This window comes from Myotis davidii, unplaced genomic scaffold (assembly GCF_000327345.1).
Source record: "Myotis davidii unplaced genomic scaffold, ASM32734v1 scaffold502, whole genome shotgun sequence".
NCBI classification, from domain to species: domain Eukaryota; kingdom Metazoa; phylum Chordata; class Mammalia; order Chiroptera; family Vespertilionidae; genus Myotis; species Myotis davidii.
The window spans coordinates 763,984-780,207 of record NW_006293000.1 but is presented as its reverse complement, the minus strand read 5'-3'; the positions used below and the strand labels follow the sequence as shown (position 1 = coordinate 780,207).

Below are 16,224 nucleotides of genomic sequence, written 5' to 3'. Positions count from 1 at the left end.
TGTGTGTATCAGGGGTTTGGGCTGCCACGCCTCTGCTTACTGTAAACCCAGACCCGCTGCCTGTTTCCGTGAGAAAGCAGAGCACCAGGTGACGCAGAAAAGCAGCTACCTGTTCCTTTAGAAGAGGGTGGGGCACCTTTTCTCTGCCAAGGGCCATTTGGATCTTTATAACATCATTCTCGGGCCATACAAAATTATCATCCTAAAATTAGCCTGCTATATGTGGTCACACATTTAATTAACTCACCCCTAATGCCTTGGCAGGGCCAGGCCACATGATTTCGTGGGCCTTATAAGGCCCAAGGGCTGGAAGTTGCCCACCCCTGATTTAGAAGGTTCCCCTCAAGTTACTCAGAAACATGGTTCTGAACAATCCTTCAACTTGTCTTCTGTGTAAACTGTCACATCCTTTCCTTGTGGGGGTATTTGTTAAAGGAAAATAATAAACTCTGGAGAAGTGACACTGTTGAAAAACAAAAGTAGCTATTTGGCCATTTCCATGGCAAATTAGTCAATAACTCTTGATTTACATTGGTATTTTGGACTTTTTTGTAGAATTTTTATAAAGAAAAGAAGAGAGAAGACATATACATAAGGTAAGCTGAAGGGAATGTCTGCTTTTTCTGTTTATGTCATGGCTTTGCTATTTATTTTTTCAATCAACAAATACTAAACCCCAGCCCCATGCTTGCTGCTTTGAGACACCAAAAAGTATGTGATATTCCCCCTTCCACTTGGAAGCGTAAACTGTTTAAACAGATACACAGTAAGTGCAGTACGAGGGAGTGCGTAGGGAGGATGGTTTTGTGGTCCCAGGGAAGGGTGGGAGATGCTGGCCAAGGCGATCAGGAAATTCGGTCCAGGGAGAGGCATGAGGACTTGCCTGGAATCCAGCAAGCCCTGAGCATGGAACACACTTGGACATGTTCATATGCCTTTTCTTGGGGGAGATCCCATAGCTCTTATTAGCTTCTCAGAGAGGTCCAAGGCATACAGGCAAGTATGCACTACTGCCTTCAGTGAAGAGTGTGAAGTAGAGTGGATGGAATAGGAAAGACACACAGGCAGGAAGCAGCTCCCAGTGTTAAAGGAATAGGAAGATAGGAAGCAGGGGATTCCTTTGCCCAAGAGAAAGGACGAGCGGGGAAGAGATGGGAAAGCAGGCTGCTGCTTGGTTGTGGAATGAGCTGAATGCTAGAGCAGCTCCCCGGCGACTAAATGTTCCCTTTACCCAGCCAGTGTCGTTCAGTGGTTGAGCCTTGACCCAGGAGCCAAGAGGCCACAGTTCAATTCCAGGTCAGGACACATGCCCGGGTTGCTGGTTCGATCCCCAGTAGGGTACATGCAGGAGGCAGCCTATGAATGATGTTCTTCTCTCATCAGTGTTTCTACCCTTCTATCTCCTCTCCCTTCTCTCTCTAAAAATCAATAAAAACATTGAAAACAAACAAACAAAAAACGCCCCCTTTTTACCAGATACTTGTACAAGCTGCGGGATTTGCACCGAGACTGTGAGAACTACACGGAGGCTGCCTACACGCTGCTCTTACACGCTGAGCTTCTGCAGGTGAGTGGTCTGGGCTGCTCATTCCAACATGGCACAGGACAAAACGCGGCGTGTCTGCTGGCCAGTCCTTTGGCACCAAATCCTATACACTTCGTGATTTTGACTGGAATGATCCTTATTCAAGAGAGATCCTTTCACCCAAGAATATTTTTAAACTTTCTAATTAGGCACAGCTGATTTTCAGATCAAGGTCGAGAAAATGTCAGCTGTCATTGGATGAACGCATAAAGAAGTGATTCCACTGATTTTAAAATCCTTAGGAAGCAGAGTAGAACCTATAGGTCCCTAGTAATTAACACTATAATTGAAGAAACAAACATTCATCAATTAAGAAATATAAAAATGAATGTAAAACTACAGAGACATGAGTTGTAAGTAAATACAGTGCCACAGGAGACGTTTCCTCTGTATACTCACTCAGTAAGTAAATTTATAGTGTGTTGTGGATATAGATACATCTATATGTCATGGATCTCAAATAATTATTTCTGGCTCTAACCGTTCCTCCAAGGTCAGATGCAGGAATAAACTGTTCTTTCAGAATCAATCTTTCAATGACTCATAGACAGCACACACTTCACCTGTCAGGAACAGAAGCTGTAATTTCTCACTGTTCTGGATCCATTCTTTCCTCGCCCTTCTTCCCATTTTACTAAAGGGGACCACCTTCTACCCCAGGGGTGGGCAAACTTTTTGACTCGAGGGCCACAATGGGTTCTTAAACTGGACCGGAGGGCCGGAACAAAAGCATGGATGGAGTGTTTGTGTGAACTAATATAAATTCAAAGTAAACATCATTACATAAAAGGGTACGGTCTTTTTTTTTTTAGTTTTATTACTTTCAAACAGGCCGGATCTGGCCCGCGGGCCATAGTTTGCCCACAGCTGTTCTACCCAGTTGCTCAGGCAAGTACCTGTCATCATCTTTTATTCGCCCCCTCCCACATTTCCCACCAGCAAGAACTGTGGACCCTCTATCCACAGTTTTAAAAAAGCTCTCCACTTTTTTAAAAGTTGTGATATAGTTGACATATAACACTGTGTACATGTAAGGTGCACGTGTTGGTTTGATATGTTTATATATCGCAATGTGATTACCACCTTAGCTAACACCTCTATCATGTCACATAATTATCACTTATTTTTTGTGGTGGGAACAATTAAGATCTAGTCTCCTGGCAGCCTTGAAGTCTATAATACAGTATTGTTGTCTGTAGTCACTGTGCTGTGTGTTAGATCTTCAGTACTTGTTTATCTACTGGCTACAATTTATAACATTAAACTGCATCTCCCCAATATCCCCCTCCCCAGTCCTGGTAACCACCATTCTACATTCTGTTTTCATAAATTTGGCTTAATTAATTAATTTATTTTTAAATATATTTTTACTAGAGGCCTGATGCACAAAATTTGTGCAAGAGTAGGCCTTCCTTCCCCTGGCTGCCGGCACTGGCTTCCCTCCGACACCCGGGACCCCTACATATAGAATTTTTTTGATATTTGCAAGCATAGTAAAGCAAAGACTTATATTTTTTATATTTATTTTATATATTTAAATGCCATTTAACAAAGAAAAATCAACCAAAAAAATGAGTTCACGTGTCACCTCACACGCGTATCATAGGTTCGCCATCACTGTCCTAGTTCATAGGTCAGTGCTCAGCCACTGAGCCACATCGGCCGGGCTAAATTTGACTTTTTTGGATTCCTTATCATACAGTCCTTGTCGTTCTCTGTCTGACCTACTTTACTTAGCGCAATGCCCTCTAGGTCCATCCATGTTGTAAAAGTCAGGATTTCCTTCTTTCTCGTGGCTGAGTAATTCCGTTGTTACATGCACAACACCTTCTTTTTCCATTCGTCCACTGATGGACACTTAGGTTGTTTCCATGTCTTGACTATTGTGAATAACGCTGCAATGAGCCTGGGAGTGCAGATCTCTCTTCATCCTGCTTCCATTTCTTTTCAATCCACTTTTTAAAGCATCTCCATTGCTGCCATCCTGGCCCACGCTGCCACTGGCTCTCTCTTAGAGAACCACAGTAGCCTCCTGTTACATCTCTCTTTCTCCATTCTTTCCCCCCAGCAATTAAATTTCTTGTGTAATTAAATATTTATTTTACCCTAAAATAGTACATGTACATTGTTCTAAGCTTTATAATGAAAAACAGGAGTCCTTTACCTCACACTTCCCCACGGCAGCCATTCACCACTCATATGCAGATTTGAGGCACTAAAATCTTACTCTATATGGGTTAGAGAGGAGGCTTGTTGACTGTGGGATGATCAGAAAGAAACCCTGGTGTCTGTAGCCGTAGATGTTTTTGTTTGTGCTGCTCAGAAAATTAAATTCTCCTATCCTGGCATAGTAAGGTATGAGATGTGGATACAACTTTTCCCCCCAGATAGCTACTCAATAGGGATGTGTAATATAGTCCATATTTTCTCATTCATACAAGATCCCCTCTTTATCATGTATTAAATCCCAGTATGGGGTGGGGAGAGTGTCTTTTTTGATTTTATGTACTTTTGCATTCGTCTCTGTCAATTCACACTCTGAATTATTAATTCTTTTTAAAAAATACATTTTTATTGATTTCAGAGAGGAAGAGAGAGATAGAAACATCAGTGATGAAAGAGAATCATTGATTGGCTGCCTCTTACATGCTCCCTACTGGGGGATTGAGCCCACAATCTGGGCATGTGCCCTTGACTACAATTGAACTCAGGACCTTTCAGTCCACAGGCCACCGCTCTAAACACTGAGCCAAACCAGCTAGGGCTATTAATTCCTTATAGTAAGTTTTATTACCTGGTAGTTAATAAAACTGTCTTCACTGCTCTTCTTTTTCAGAGTTTTCCACCTAGTTCTTTTTGTTTCGTTTTCCATATGGACTTTGGAATCATAAATTTAAATTTTTAATTTAGGGAGAATTTTCATGTTTAGGAAATAGCATTTTCTTATCCAAAACTATGATATGACTTTCCATTGTTCAAGTGTGCTTTTGTGCCCTCTGTGGTGGGTTAAATTTTTCTGTATAGAGTCTTTATTTTCCTTGTTAGGTTGATTCCTAGATACCGTTTCTTTTTAAGTTAGTTATGGTAAAAATACACAAACATAAAATTTACTATCTTAACCATTTAAGTGTATAGTTCCGTGGCATTGAGTACATGCACATCGCTGTGCCCGGATATTGTATCACTTTGGATTTATTCATGTTGGATCCTTTCCTTCTACTATCTCCAGCATGGTTATCTCTTCATGTGAAATCTATCTCTAAATGATTTCTAAATATGTCAGGTTTTTAACCCTCTAATTGACTTAATTCCCTGTACTTTTGGCAGTTTTTCAGTTGGCACCCTTTGTAAAAGCTTTGATTGTGAAGAATACAATCATTTTACACAGTGGCAATTTTACCCCCTCCTCTCCGCCTTTATACTCCCGATCTCTTCCTATTGTCTATTGTGCGGATGTCTGCATACACAGTACACAGGCGCTGTGCTGGCTGGCGGGTGTGCCTGGTTCCCCACTCGCATGGGGATGCCTGGAGTGCGTCCATCACATGGCCCTTGTTTTCAAACTGGCATAGATTATGTCTGTGGATGCAGTTTTTTGTTTCATGAATAAATCTAAAACACAATATGGATGAGTCACAGATATATGCGATGTTTCTGCACCTTTTAAAAACTAAATGTTTGTTAACCTCCTTTAGTTAATGGCTACGTCACATTCATCTCTTCCGTTTGCTTTCCAGTGGTCTGACAAGCCCTGTGAGCCCCACCTCCTTCAGAGGGACAGCTACTATGTGTATACCCAGCAGGAGCTGAAGGAGAAGCTGTACCAGGAAATCATATCCTATTTTGACAAAGGCAAAGTGAGTGTGGGATCGCTTGTTTTGTATTTGGGGGGAGAGGAAAATGGCAGCAAGATCGCAGTGCCCTTCTAAAGCCAACCAGCCAGAGCCAGTGCAGAACCCACCATGAAGGCCACGGTCCCAGCAGACAGCCCTTACTTCAGACGCTGCCGTTCAGGAGTCCCTATGCCCACATTTCTGACCACTTGGCTATAAATTTTGGGGGAGTCCCATGGCCCCCTCAGGTCTGATAATATGCTAGAACAGCAACCAAAACTTGATAAAATGCTGCACTTGATTACAGTTTTATCTTAAAGGACACAAATCAGGGCCAGCTGAATGAAGAAGTACATAGGGCAGAGCTTCTGTTTCCCTCTCCGTGGATTCAGAGCACATCACCCTCTAGGAGAGCTGATGTGCTCGCCAGGGGGGAGCTCACGTGAGCCGCTATATGGAGTTATTATTGGGGTCTTATTCTGTAGGCTTGATGGATGGAATCATTGGCCACGTGAGTGAACCCAGTCTCCATCCCACCCTTCTCCCTTTAGATCTGGCTAATATCATGTAGCCCAAGGCTCCAGCCCTCTAATCACATGGGTAGGTTTTGTTTTTTTGGTTTTTTTGGCAAGGAGTCCGCCATGAATAACCAAGACACTCCTGTCACTGGGGAAATTCCGAGGGTTTAGGAGCTTCCTCACAGGACTCAGGTCAAAAACCAGACAAGTTCCTCATTGGACAATAATGACTCATGACTTATTCTTTATTATTCCCATATGTACCTTTGAATCCTGGTATTTTTAACAGGAGAGAAAATAAATAAATAAATTAGTGGAAAAAGGGCAATAAAGATCAGTTATCTTGACACTTAACCAACCCAATGGAGAATACAATGGGCAACCTTCACTTTCCAGAATCGTAATTTCCCCTCTTAAATATTGGTGAGGGTGGGAACCAGTGCCGTCACGTGCAGTGCATTCTCTAGGGATTGTTGGCTAACACCTGGTGCACATCCAGCATCCAGATCACGCCCTACTGACACCATACCCTGTAAGTAATGACCAACTTAGATGCCGACAGGGGTGAGAAGGTAAAATAAACATAGGAACTGGGCCCGGAAGTTGTGGTCTGTGGTCAAGTGGAGAAAGCATATCCACCTGAAATGCTTTTACAAAATTTTTAAAAAAGAAAAAAAAAATATTAAAAAGGGGTTGGGAGAGAAAGGAAAAAAGTGCATCTGCTGTCCAAACAAAACAGATCCCGATTTGACCAGTTTCGGAGCCTGGAGAATTCCTGTACAACCGCCACGTCCAGCCAACATGTCTTGCTTTACCAGGGGACCTGCTGGTTACATGAATAAATAAGCCACATAATCATCATGATAAAATAGCTGCCATCTACTTACTGCTAGTTTCTGTTTGGGGTGATTTCCAGACTTTTTTCCTGATTTAATTTTCCCCATACGACATGATAAAATAGCTGCCATCTACTTACTGCTAGATTTAATTTTCCCCATACCCTACAAGGTAGATTTTACCTCTGTGTTACAGATGAAGACCTTAAGGCTCAGGGGGCAAGTGTATGTGTTCAGACATTTTGGCCTTCTACACCTCTTTACTCTTAAAGATCGCTGAGGCCCCCAAAGAGCTTTTGCTCATGAGGACTGTGTCTGTTGCTACTTCCACTTTTAGAAACGAAAACAACTTTCGGATATTTAATTATTTGTTCTTTTAACAGTGATAGCAAGCCTATTACCAGTTAAGATAAATCACATCTGTTTTTGAAAAATTACTATATATTCCAAAAAATTAGTGACGTGAGTGGCATTGGACATTTTTGCAAGTCTCTTCAACATCTGGCTTCATAGAAGACAGCGGGATTCTCATGTCTGCTTCTACATTCATTCTATTGCGGCATCACGCATCCTCCAGCCTCTGGGAAGCTCCACACATGACAGAATGAGCTGTGGAAAAAGGCAAATAGTATTAGTAAGAAGATAGTTTGATCTCATGGATTCCTGAAAGGGTTTCGGGGGCTCCAGAGACCAGGGACCGCACTTTGAGAACCACTGTGCTAGGCTGTCTCCCTGTCCCTTACATAACTTGGCATTTGGTGAAATGAGGAGAGAATTCGACCCACTGATGCTGTTGACTGGCTTCTTGCACCAGGCCCAGCCGATCTGGCCCTGAAACTTCAGAGGGACACATTTGGCAAATGATGATTTTAAAATATTTTAAAATGTTTTACAACTGTATGAGAACTGCACACACATTTCTTCAGCAGCCAGAAACAGTGGAAGCGTAGCACCTGGTTGACAAGAGTAATTAGGAAATTACCAGATGCTGTCTTAGTGATAGTGTCCACTTAAGAGACATGTTATGAAAAAACCAGAATGAACAAGGGGTCAATCTGGGATGCTAGCCTCAGGCACCAAATGTGTGCTTTCGGCTGTAACTTACAAGATCATAAATGCTCCAAGGGATCTGCTAAAACTCTCTAAGTAGATATTTTAGTTAGATATAGGAAACCAGTGCCCTAGAGATCATTGGCTAACACTTGGTGCCCAATTTCCACACAACAGAACAGTTAGCCTTTCTTCCACTTCCCTTCCTCCCAAACAATCTAACTGAAAGTGGGCGCGTGTGTGCACGAACACACACATACACACACACAGAGAGAACTTGACCCCATCTCAACTTTCCCCTCCAGCAGGGCTCTCACAGTCTCAAGACCTAGGCTTTAGCACGGGTCCCCACCACTTTCAAAGGTCTTTAGTGCTCTGCCCTTTAAGTTCAGTATGGCTTTGTTTGGGGACACATGGTGTTTGTTCTTCATGGTCTTGCAAACAGAATTATAGAAGATACCCCCTGGCAAGGAACCATGATATAGTAGCTTTATGATGTCAATTAGAAATGTTCAGTTGATCCAGGAAGCGAGGCATGTTGGGAATATCTGCAGAAACTCAACCCTCCTGACTCCAGACTCATTACCCGTTACTTTCAAGTGGTTTTTGCCGCTGGATCAATGACTACTTTGTTCTCCACTTTTCTCTTTCTGAAGATGTGGGAGAAGGCCATCAAGCTGAGCAAAGAGCTGGCGGAGACGTATGAGAGCAAAGTGTTCGACTACGAGGGCCTTGGCAACCTCCTGGTGAGTCTGGGTCGGGACATGTCAAGCCTCCAGCAGGGGTGCTGAAGTGAGTGTTCGCGAAAATGTAAGCTTGAAGTCAGGATAAATTATGTTCTTTTTTAAAAAAGATTTTTTTATTGATTTCGGAGAGGAAGGGAGAGGGAGAGAGAGAGAGAAAAAAAAACATTAGTGATGGGAGAGAATCACTGATCACTGCCTCCTGCACACCCTACACTGGGGATCGAGCTGTGACCTCCTGGTTTATAGGTTGACGCTCAACCACTGAGCCATGCTGGCCAGGTAGGTTAAATTCTGTTCTTTACAACAGAAAAGTAAACCTCGCTTGACATAAAAACGAAAAAAGATAAGGTCCAAAAGCCGTTGTCCTTCTTTCTCCAGATCATCCCTGATGGAGGGCTCAGGCCCCCCGCCTACCGCCGTCCTCCGTCTGTCTCGTTTCTCTGCAGACCGCCCGTGTCTCCACACCTCTTTCCCCTCACGGTCACTTTCTTTCAGTGAACACCAGGCATGTTCCAGGTGTTTTCTGACTCCTCCTGCTCATCAGGATGACTTGCTCTGTAGCCCACGCCCTCAGCCCTGCTGAAGGATGGAACTGCTCGTCTCGGAGCCTCGCTTGGCTTTCTCAGGCGTGCCATTGCGCACATTTTGGTCAAGTTGTAAAACGCTTCTGATGCTCACATTCTGCCTCCCCCGGTCTCCCGAATGTTACTGGCGAGCTCTACTTTCACAGGACCCTGAACTGTGTATTACGCCTGGCTGTCAGCACAGGTCAGCTACTTAAAAACAATAAAGCAATGCCCAGTGGTGGGCCAGCACAATATTAATTTGATCATTTTGGGTAGAGGAGTCCCAAAAGTTCAGGTCAGCCATTGTCATGCAGTAATAACTTATTTGAGGAGATAGTTGTCAAGATCACTTTGAAATGTATTTGCCAGGGTGTTGTACCAGCCCCTGCCATTATGCAAACAATTAGTCATTAATTTCATAACTAAATTGAGTTATGTTAGTAATGTAACATGTGACCCTTCTAAGGGAACCTTGTGACGGAGACCATTGCTTGGATAGAGCACAGCAGTCCTCCCTGCTCTGCATTCTCACTTTCGGTGGTTTCAGTTTGGTGGTTCCCACAGGCAACTGCAGTCTGAAATATTAAATGGAAACTTTCTGGGAAAAAGAAAAACAATTTATAAATTTTAAACTGCACGCCATTCTGAGTATGGTGATGAAATCTCACATCATCCCACTGTATCCCACCTGGATGTAAGTCATCCCTCTGCCCAGCGCACCCACGCTGAGGTGCTGCCTGCCCTTTATTCACTGTGTTATCTGGGTTATGAAATCGGCTCTCAAGGTGCCACAGTGCTTATGTTGAAATAACCCTTATTTTACTTAACGGCTCCAAAGCGCAAGCGTAGCGATATCCTGGCATTGGGACATGTCAAAGAGAAGCTGTAAAGTGCTTCCTGTAAGTGAAAAGGTGAGTACAGACAGTATAAGGTATATTTAGAGGGAGAGGGAGAGAGAGACACAAAGACCAGATCCACATTACTTTTAAGATAGTATATTATAATTGTTATATTATACTATTTGTTATTGTTGTTCATCTCTTTCTGTGTCTAATTTATAAAGCAAACTATCATAGGTGTATGTACGTATAGGATAAAACATAGTATATACAGGTTCAGTACTATCTGCAGGTCAGGCATCTACTGGGGGTCTTGAAAGGTACCCCCTGCAGACCAGGGGCAGCTGTGGTAACACAGTCATGGTGGCAGGGCTTGGAGCCACCCTTGGGCCCCTAGGTCTGCCTGCCTGCCTGTCTTTCTTTAAGGCTGATTCTGAGCTCGGGCTGGGAAGCCTCTCTGATGGGAAAAATTAAAGACGGGGGGAGGTTAGGACGGGGGGCGCCAGATATTGAAACACAGAACTTTTTCTTCACCTCTGGGCACCTGGGGCTGAACCAAGGGCTTTCGCCGAAACCACCTGCACAAACTGGAAGGTTCTTTATCTTCTTCTATCATTTATCTGCACTCAACTGCAACCGCCTTCGTTAATCTCAGCTTGCTAGGGTCCCGAGCCCCCTTCAGGGAACTGTGAAAGCTAAGCAGTGCTCCCGCCACGCAGAGTGCACCGGTTCATCCTCCTGCAGACGTCAGGGAACCCAGGCCTCCACGGCCCGGTCCTGGGCCCAGGTCCAAACCTCCTGTCCAATAAGAGGGCAACGTTGTCTGGCAAGATATTTTCCAAAGACCTTTCATTTCTCTGTGTTACATGGGAAACAACAAAGTAAATAGATCTTTTTATTTTCTCCCCCGAATTGTGCCCTTGTAACCTCGCTATGGAATGTCTTGTTTTGTTTTCCAGAAAAAAAGAGCCTCGTTCTATGAGAACATCATTAAGGCCATGAGGCCGCAGCCCGAATACTTCGCTGTGGGATACTACGGACAGGGCTTCCCTTCTTTCCTACGGGTAAGGAACCTGAGGGTGGTCTCCAAGCCATTAGCCGTGCAGCCTGGAGGAGGGAGGGCTTCCTCTCTTTTCCAGATGGGCCTGGGGTGCTGGCAGCCGGAGGCCCGTGTTCTCGCTGTGGGAGGTCGGCAGGGAAACCGCTTCCTGAGCGGCGGCCTCTTCACCCCACACCCGGCCACCTCTGGGATTCTGGCAGCTCTTTTGTAAAATGACCTTTCCCAGGTGGAATGAAAAGGGGAAAAACAGAACATCCTCCCTGGCTGCTGCTGCGGGTCAGGCCAGGGAAAAGTGCAGATGGATGCATTTGGTTGTTTATTTTATTTCTAGCCCGAGTGAGATTGAAAGCAAATATCCCAAGGATAAGACTGCAGAAGTTTTGCAAAAATAAAAACAATCTTGTTGTAATGGTGAGAAAGGACTATGTTTTTCCCTTCTCAAAACTTTCCACAATGCGATGGTATTTTACAATCTAAAAAATAAACAAACCCTCTTATTTCTCCCACAAAGAAATAAGCTTCTTTCAGCAGCACTTAGCAATGTTTAAGCATATTGTCCATCTCCCTTCCCGTAATTGAAAGAAAAAGAAAAAGTGGGCAAGGACGTTACATTCTTCAGAGTGCCTAACAAGGAGGTGGATTATTCATTCATTCAAAACCTGTGGACTGGGCACCTGCTGTGTGCCAGGCCCAGACTCGCCATTAGAGTTACAGTGCTCGTTATAATTGGATACGGTCCTTGCTCTCTTAGAACTTTACAACCTAATATTTGAGATGTGAATTAGATAATCACATAAGCAAATGTAACATTGACACTGACCAAGACAGGTATTCTGGGCTATATGAATTGGTTAACCAGAGACTAGTTACCCAAGTAAAATAAAAACCTACATTCACATAAAAATATAGTGGTGAAGGCCTGAGGTCGGGGCGGGGGGCAGTTGCGGAGTGCAGGGGGTTAATGGGTGCGGGGAGGACATCTGTAATACTTTTAACAATACAGGTAAATTTTTAAAAATGTACATGGTGGCCCTAGCTGGTTTGGTTCAATGGATAGAGCTTCAGCCTGTGGACTGAAGTATCCCAGGTTGATTCCAGCCAAGGGCACATGCCTGGGTTATGGGCTCAATCCACAGTAGGGGGCGGGCAGAAGGCAGCCAACCAATTATTCTCTTTCATCATTGATGTTTCTATCTCTCTCTCCCTCTCCCTTCCTCTCTAAAAATCAATAAAATATATTTTTTTAAAAATAAATAAAATGTACATGGTGTTTATAGCACCATTTTTCATAGTCACCAAAGACTGGATAAGCAAACGTGATGCAGCCATACAATGAAACACTATTCAGTAATAGAGAGGAATAGACTCCTCATACACACAGCCATGCGGATGAATCCCAGGTGCATTATGCTAAGTGGAAGTTAGACTTTAAAGTCTACATACACTGTGATGTTATTTCTGTGACATGGGGATGGAAAGCACATCAGTGGTTAACTGACAGCTGGGATGGGGGAGACTGGGCTACAAAGGCATGAGGCATTTTTGGTTGTGATGAACTGTTCTATATCTTGAGTGTGGTCATAGTTATATTTGTCAGAACTCACAGAATTTTATACTGGAAAGGGTAGATTTTGCTATATGTACATTATAACTGAATTTGTTTTAAGAGTCAGGAACAACTTCCCAGGGAATGTCAGCTTCAGCTGCACTGTGAAAGGTTAGTGGGACATGAAGGAGGTAAAGAGGATAGGACAAAGCATGTCCAGCACCGGGCACAGAGGCAGCTGGGTGAGCCAGGCCGATGAGGCAGGAGGTGCGGGAAGAGCATGCAGGCCTGGTGACGTGGGTGCTGTCGGCATCCTGAGAGCAGTAGGAGCGTTGCAGACTTGGTGTTGGCAAGGTGATGGCTTTGGTGTGGAGAATGGGTGGGAGGGGTGTGTAAGTAAGCCACTAGGACTAGTGAAGATGTCAAGGAAGAGATGACAGGTCGGCCTAGGGAAGTGGCTTCAGACAGAAATGGAGAGATTAGAATCATGGACATGAAGTAACAGCATTTGATCATTGACGGGGTATGTGGGTGAGAAAGAGAGATGTCAAGAATGATTTCTTGGTTTCTGGCCTGCATAACCGGATGGCACTGGAGCCACCACTTAGATAGGAATGCGCAAAGGACAGAGTCACAGAGGCGGGGATTAATCCATTGAATGACTTCATTCAGTTCATACAGTGTGTCTTGCTAATATAGTCATGGGAATATAACCTAAATGCAAGTTATAGACAATTTCCCCAAACTTGGAATATGTAAATTACATTATCTTCTTCCCCACCCCAGCCAGGTCTCTTTCTCTTCTCTTTCTGGCAGCAGCACCTCTGTTCTCCCTGCTCCGGGGCAGTGATCTCAGAATCCTTGTTGACTTCCCCATCTCTGTTGTCCTTCACGAAACACCAGAGTCAAACACCAGATCCTGGAGCTTCTCCTGCCCCACCCAGCCCTATCTCAGGTTCCTGCAGCTGGATGTGTGCTCCACCATCAGATTAGGTTGTCTGCACCACCTCTTTCATCGTGTTGCTCTCTCCTTCCAGAACTTTCAGTGATTTCTCTGGGATTTCTGCCTGCCTCTCACGGCTTTCATGCTTTGGTTCTCCAAGCGCTTTCTTCTACCTGAACTCCACTTCCTGTCCTTGGACCTTATCCCTCCTGTCACTGACCATGCCTGGGTGTCCTCTCCCCTGTGTCTCCTCCCCTCACCCTATCTTCCCATGTAGGCCCAAACAAGTCCCGTATCTTCCTTGAAGCTCTGTCTCACATTGAGCTAGTTTGTGCTGACCTTTTGCTTGTCTATTCCTTCCACAACCATTGTCCTCTTCATGCAATTAGTGTTTTTTATTATATTCTGACTAGAGGCCCAGTGCACGAAATTCGTGCTTGGGTAGGGTCCCTACACCTGGCCGGCAATCAGGGCTGATCAGGGCCTTCTGGCTGCTGGCCAGGGCCTTCCTTCGTTCTGCGCCACCCCCTGGTGATCAGCACACATCATAGTGAGTGATAGAACTCCCAGTTGAACTCCCACGGGGACACTTTGCATATTAGCCATACGCACACACACACACACACACACACACTAGAGGCCGGGTGCATGAAATTCATGCACGAGGGCGGGGGTGTCCCTCAGCCCAGCCTGCACCCTCTCCAATCCGGTTCCCCTTGGGGGATGTCTGACTGCCGGTTTAGGCCTGATCCCACATCAGGCCTAAACCGGCAGTCAGAGATGCATCTCGCAATACGGGGGCCAGGGCAGCTTCGTCTGGGCTGCAGGCGCCTGGGACCAGGGGCAGGGCGGCTTCACCCAGGCTATGGCCATAGGTGCCTGGGGCCAGGACTGGGGGCAGGGTGGCTTCATCCGGGCCTGGCTTTGTCAGGAAGGATGTCCAGAAGGTCGTCTGGAAGACGTCCCATCTAATTAGCATATTACCCTTTTATTAGTATAGATCCTTTTCCCAGGTAGTTTTGCCTGAATGAGGAAATTTTATAATGCATGAATCAGTCACATACATCTTTCCCAGCTTGGACAAATTTTATCACCTATTCCAAAAGTCCTGGAAATTTTTATTGCCTTCAGTGTTTGGCCTAGAAGGTATATTGCCTTTACGTTATTTACACTATCTAAAATTATCATATTTACTTATTTGTTATTCATTTTCTATTTCTCTCCACCGGAAGGTAAGATTCGTGAGAGCAGGGTCACCGTATAGCCCTAGTGGCTAGCATATTTACTATTTTCTCAATACATACTTGTATGTGAATGGAGGAGTGATTAAGAAAAAAACATTTTACAGAACAATAATGCCCAAGTTTCAGTTTAAAGTGGATCAGGAGTGGGCTGCCAGTCGATTCTAAGCTCTCATCTGGTCAGATGAGCAGAAACCTTCAAAACATGGCTATACTTGAACTTGCATGGGCAAAACCATTCCTATGCCTGGGGCCCAGGAAACTTCTTTTTGTTTTTAAGACCATCCACAGTGATTTGCAGGATTGGCTAGGGACTGCTGTAACTTATTCCTGTTGCTATTACTCTGTCACTGTGTCAAAAGACATGTTGTCCCGATTCTCCTCGTACTTTCATGTTCCCCGTGGCTGAGTCACTCAGAGTGCTGGTGCACACTGTCCCTGGACCGTGATGAGATAAGGGTCTTGCTGAAGATAAATTAATGCACTTCCTTCACTGAGAATGCCTTACTGTGCAGATAGCAGCTAAACTGAACATCATTCCTGGCAGTCATGGATCTATGTTAGGGCACAAGGTCCCTATACTCTCTGTGGGTCAGTGTAGACTGCACCAGCTGTGGTTACTGGGCCAACACTGTGAGAAGCACTGCCTGTGACCAGCTTCCCAACTAGACCAGGAGCTCTTGTCAGATATGATGGCTCCTGTGAGGCACATGGTAGGTATTCAATGAGAACTTGATGGTAGGTTGCACTTTGGCTGGGATGGCTTCCTCAGTACCAACATCTCCGGTTGTCCCTTCATTCTTCATGTTTAATTATTCCCCTTGCTGTCTCTGACCTGCAGAACAAAGTCTTCATCTACCGGGGGAAGGAATATGAGAGACGAGAAGACTTCAGCCTGAGGTTGCTGACCCAGTTCCCCAATGCCGAGAAGATGACCAGCACTACACCCCCGGGAGAGGAAATCAAGTGCTCCCCGAAGCAGTGTATCCTTGCACAGGGAGACCTGGCCCAGAGGCTCTATACTGTAACCTGCTGCAGCCCATCCCTGCTGGGAGCTCAGGGTTCCACCCCGTCTCTAAGCTCATTAAACCACTTAGACTCAGTGTCCCACTCTGTATAAAAGCTTTGAGACCCTACTGTCCTCATCTCGTGGTTGTGAAGTAATCAAAGCGGAGAGATGACAAGCAAATCTTGAATATGAAAGGATATGTTTTAGAGCCACATGGGAAGCTTGAAGAGAAAAGACTTGCTGTTCTGAATTCTGGATAAGGATGTATAGCTTTTTTTGTGTAACATACCATAACTTATTGAAAAATCAATTACACGCATTATCAAAAAAAAAGGAAAATAAACTAATACTAAGGGCTCCATAACGAAGTTACTTCTAAAGCTTTCTCATGGGTTTTATGCTAAAATAAAGATGTTTAAAACTGAACAGTGGTCTAAAAGGAGTAGATAAGG

At 44.5% G+C, this 16,224-nt stretch overlaps 1 protein-coding gene across 1 annotated transcript in view; it reads left to right on the top strand.

The window, feature by feature from the left end:
* DOCK5 (dedicator of cytokinesis 5) overlaps positions 1-16,224 on the top strand; it is a 148,050-nt gene that overhangs the window by 107,528 nt on the left and 24,298 nt on the right. The window contains exons 35-40 of the mRNA XM_015565723.1: positions 556-596; positions 1,477-1,567; positions 5,323-5,442; positions 8,479-8,568; positions 10,933-11,037; positions 15,605-15,746. Coding sequence (XP_015421209.1) covers positions 556-596; positions 1,477-1,567; positions 5,323-5,442; positions 8,479-8,568; positions 10,933-11,037; positions 15,605-15,746 — 589 coding nt within the window. The remainder of the gene's footprint in view (positions 1-555; positions 597-1,476; positions 1,568-5,322; positions 5,443-8,478; positions 8,569-10,932; positions 11,038-15,604; positions 15,747-16,224) is intronic.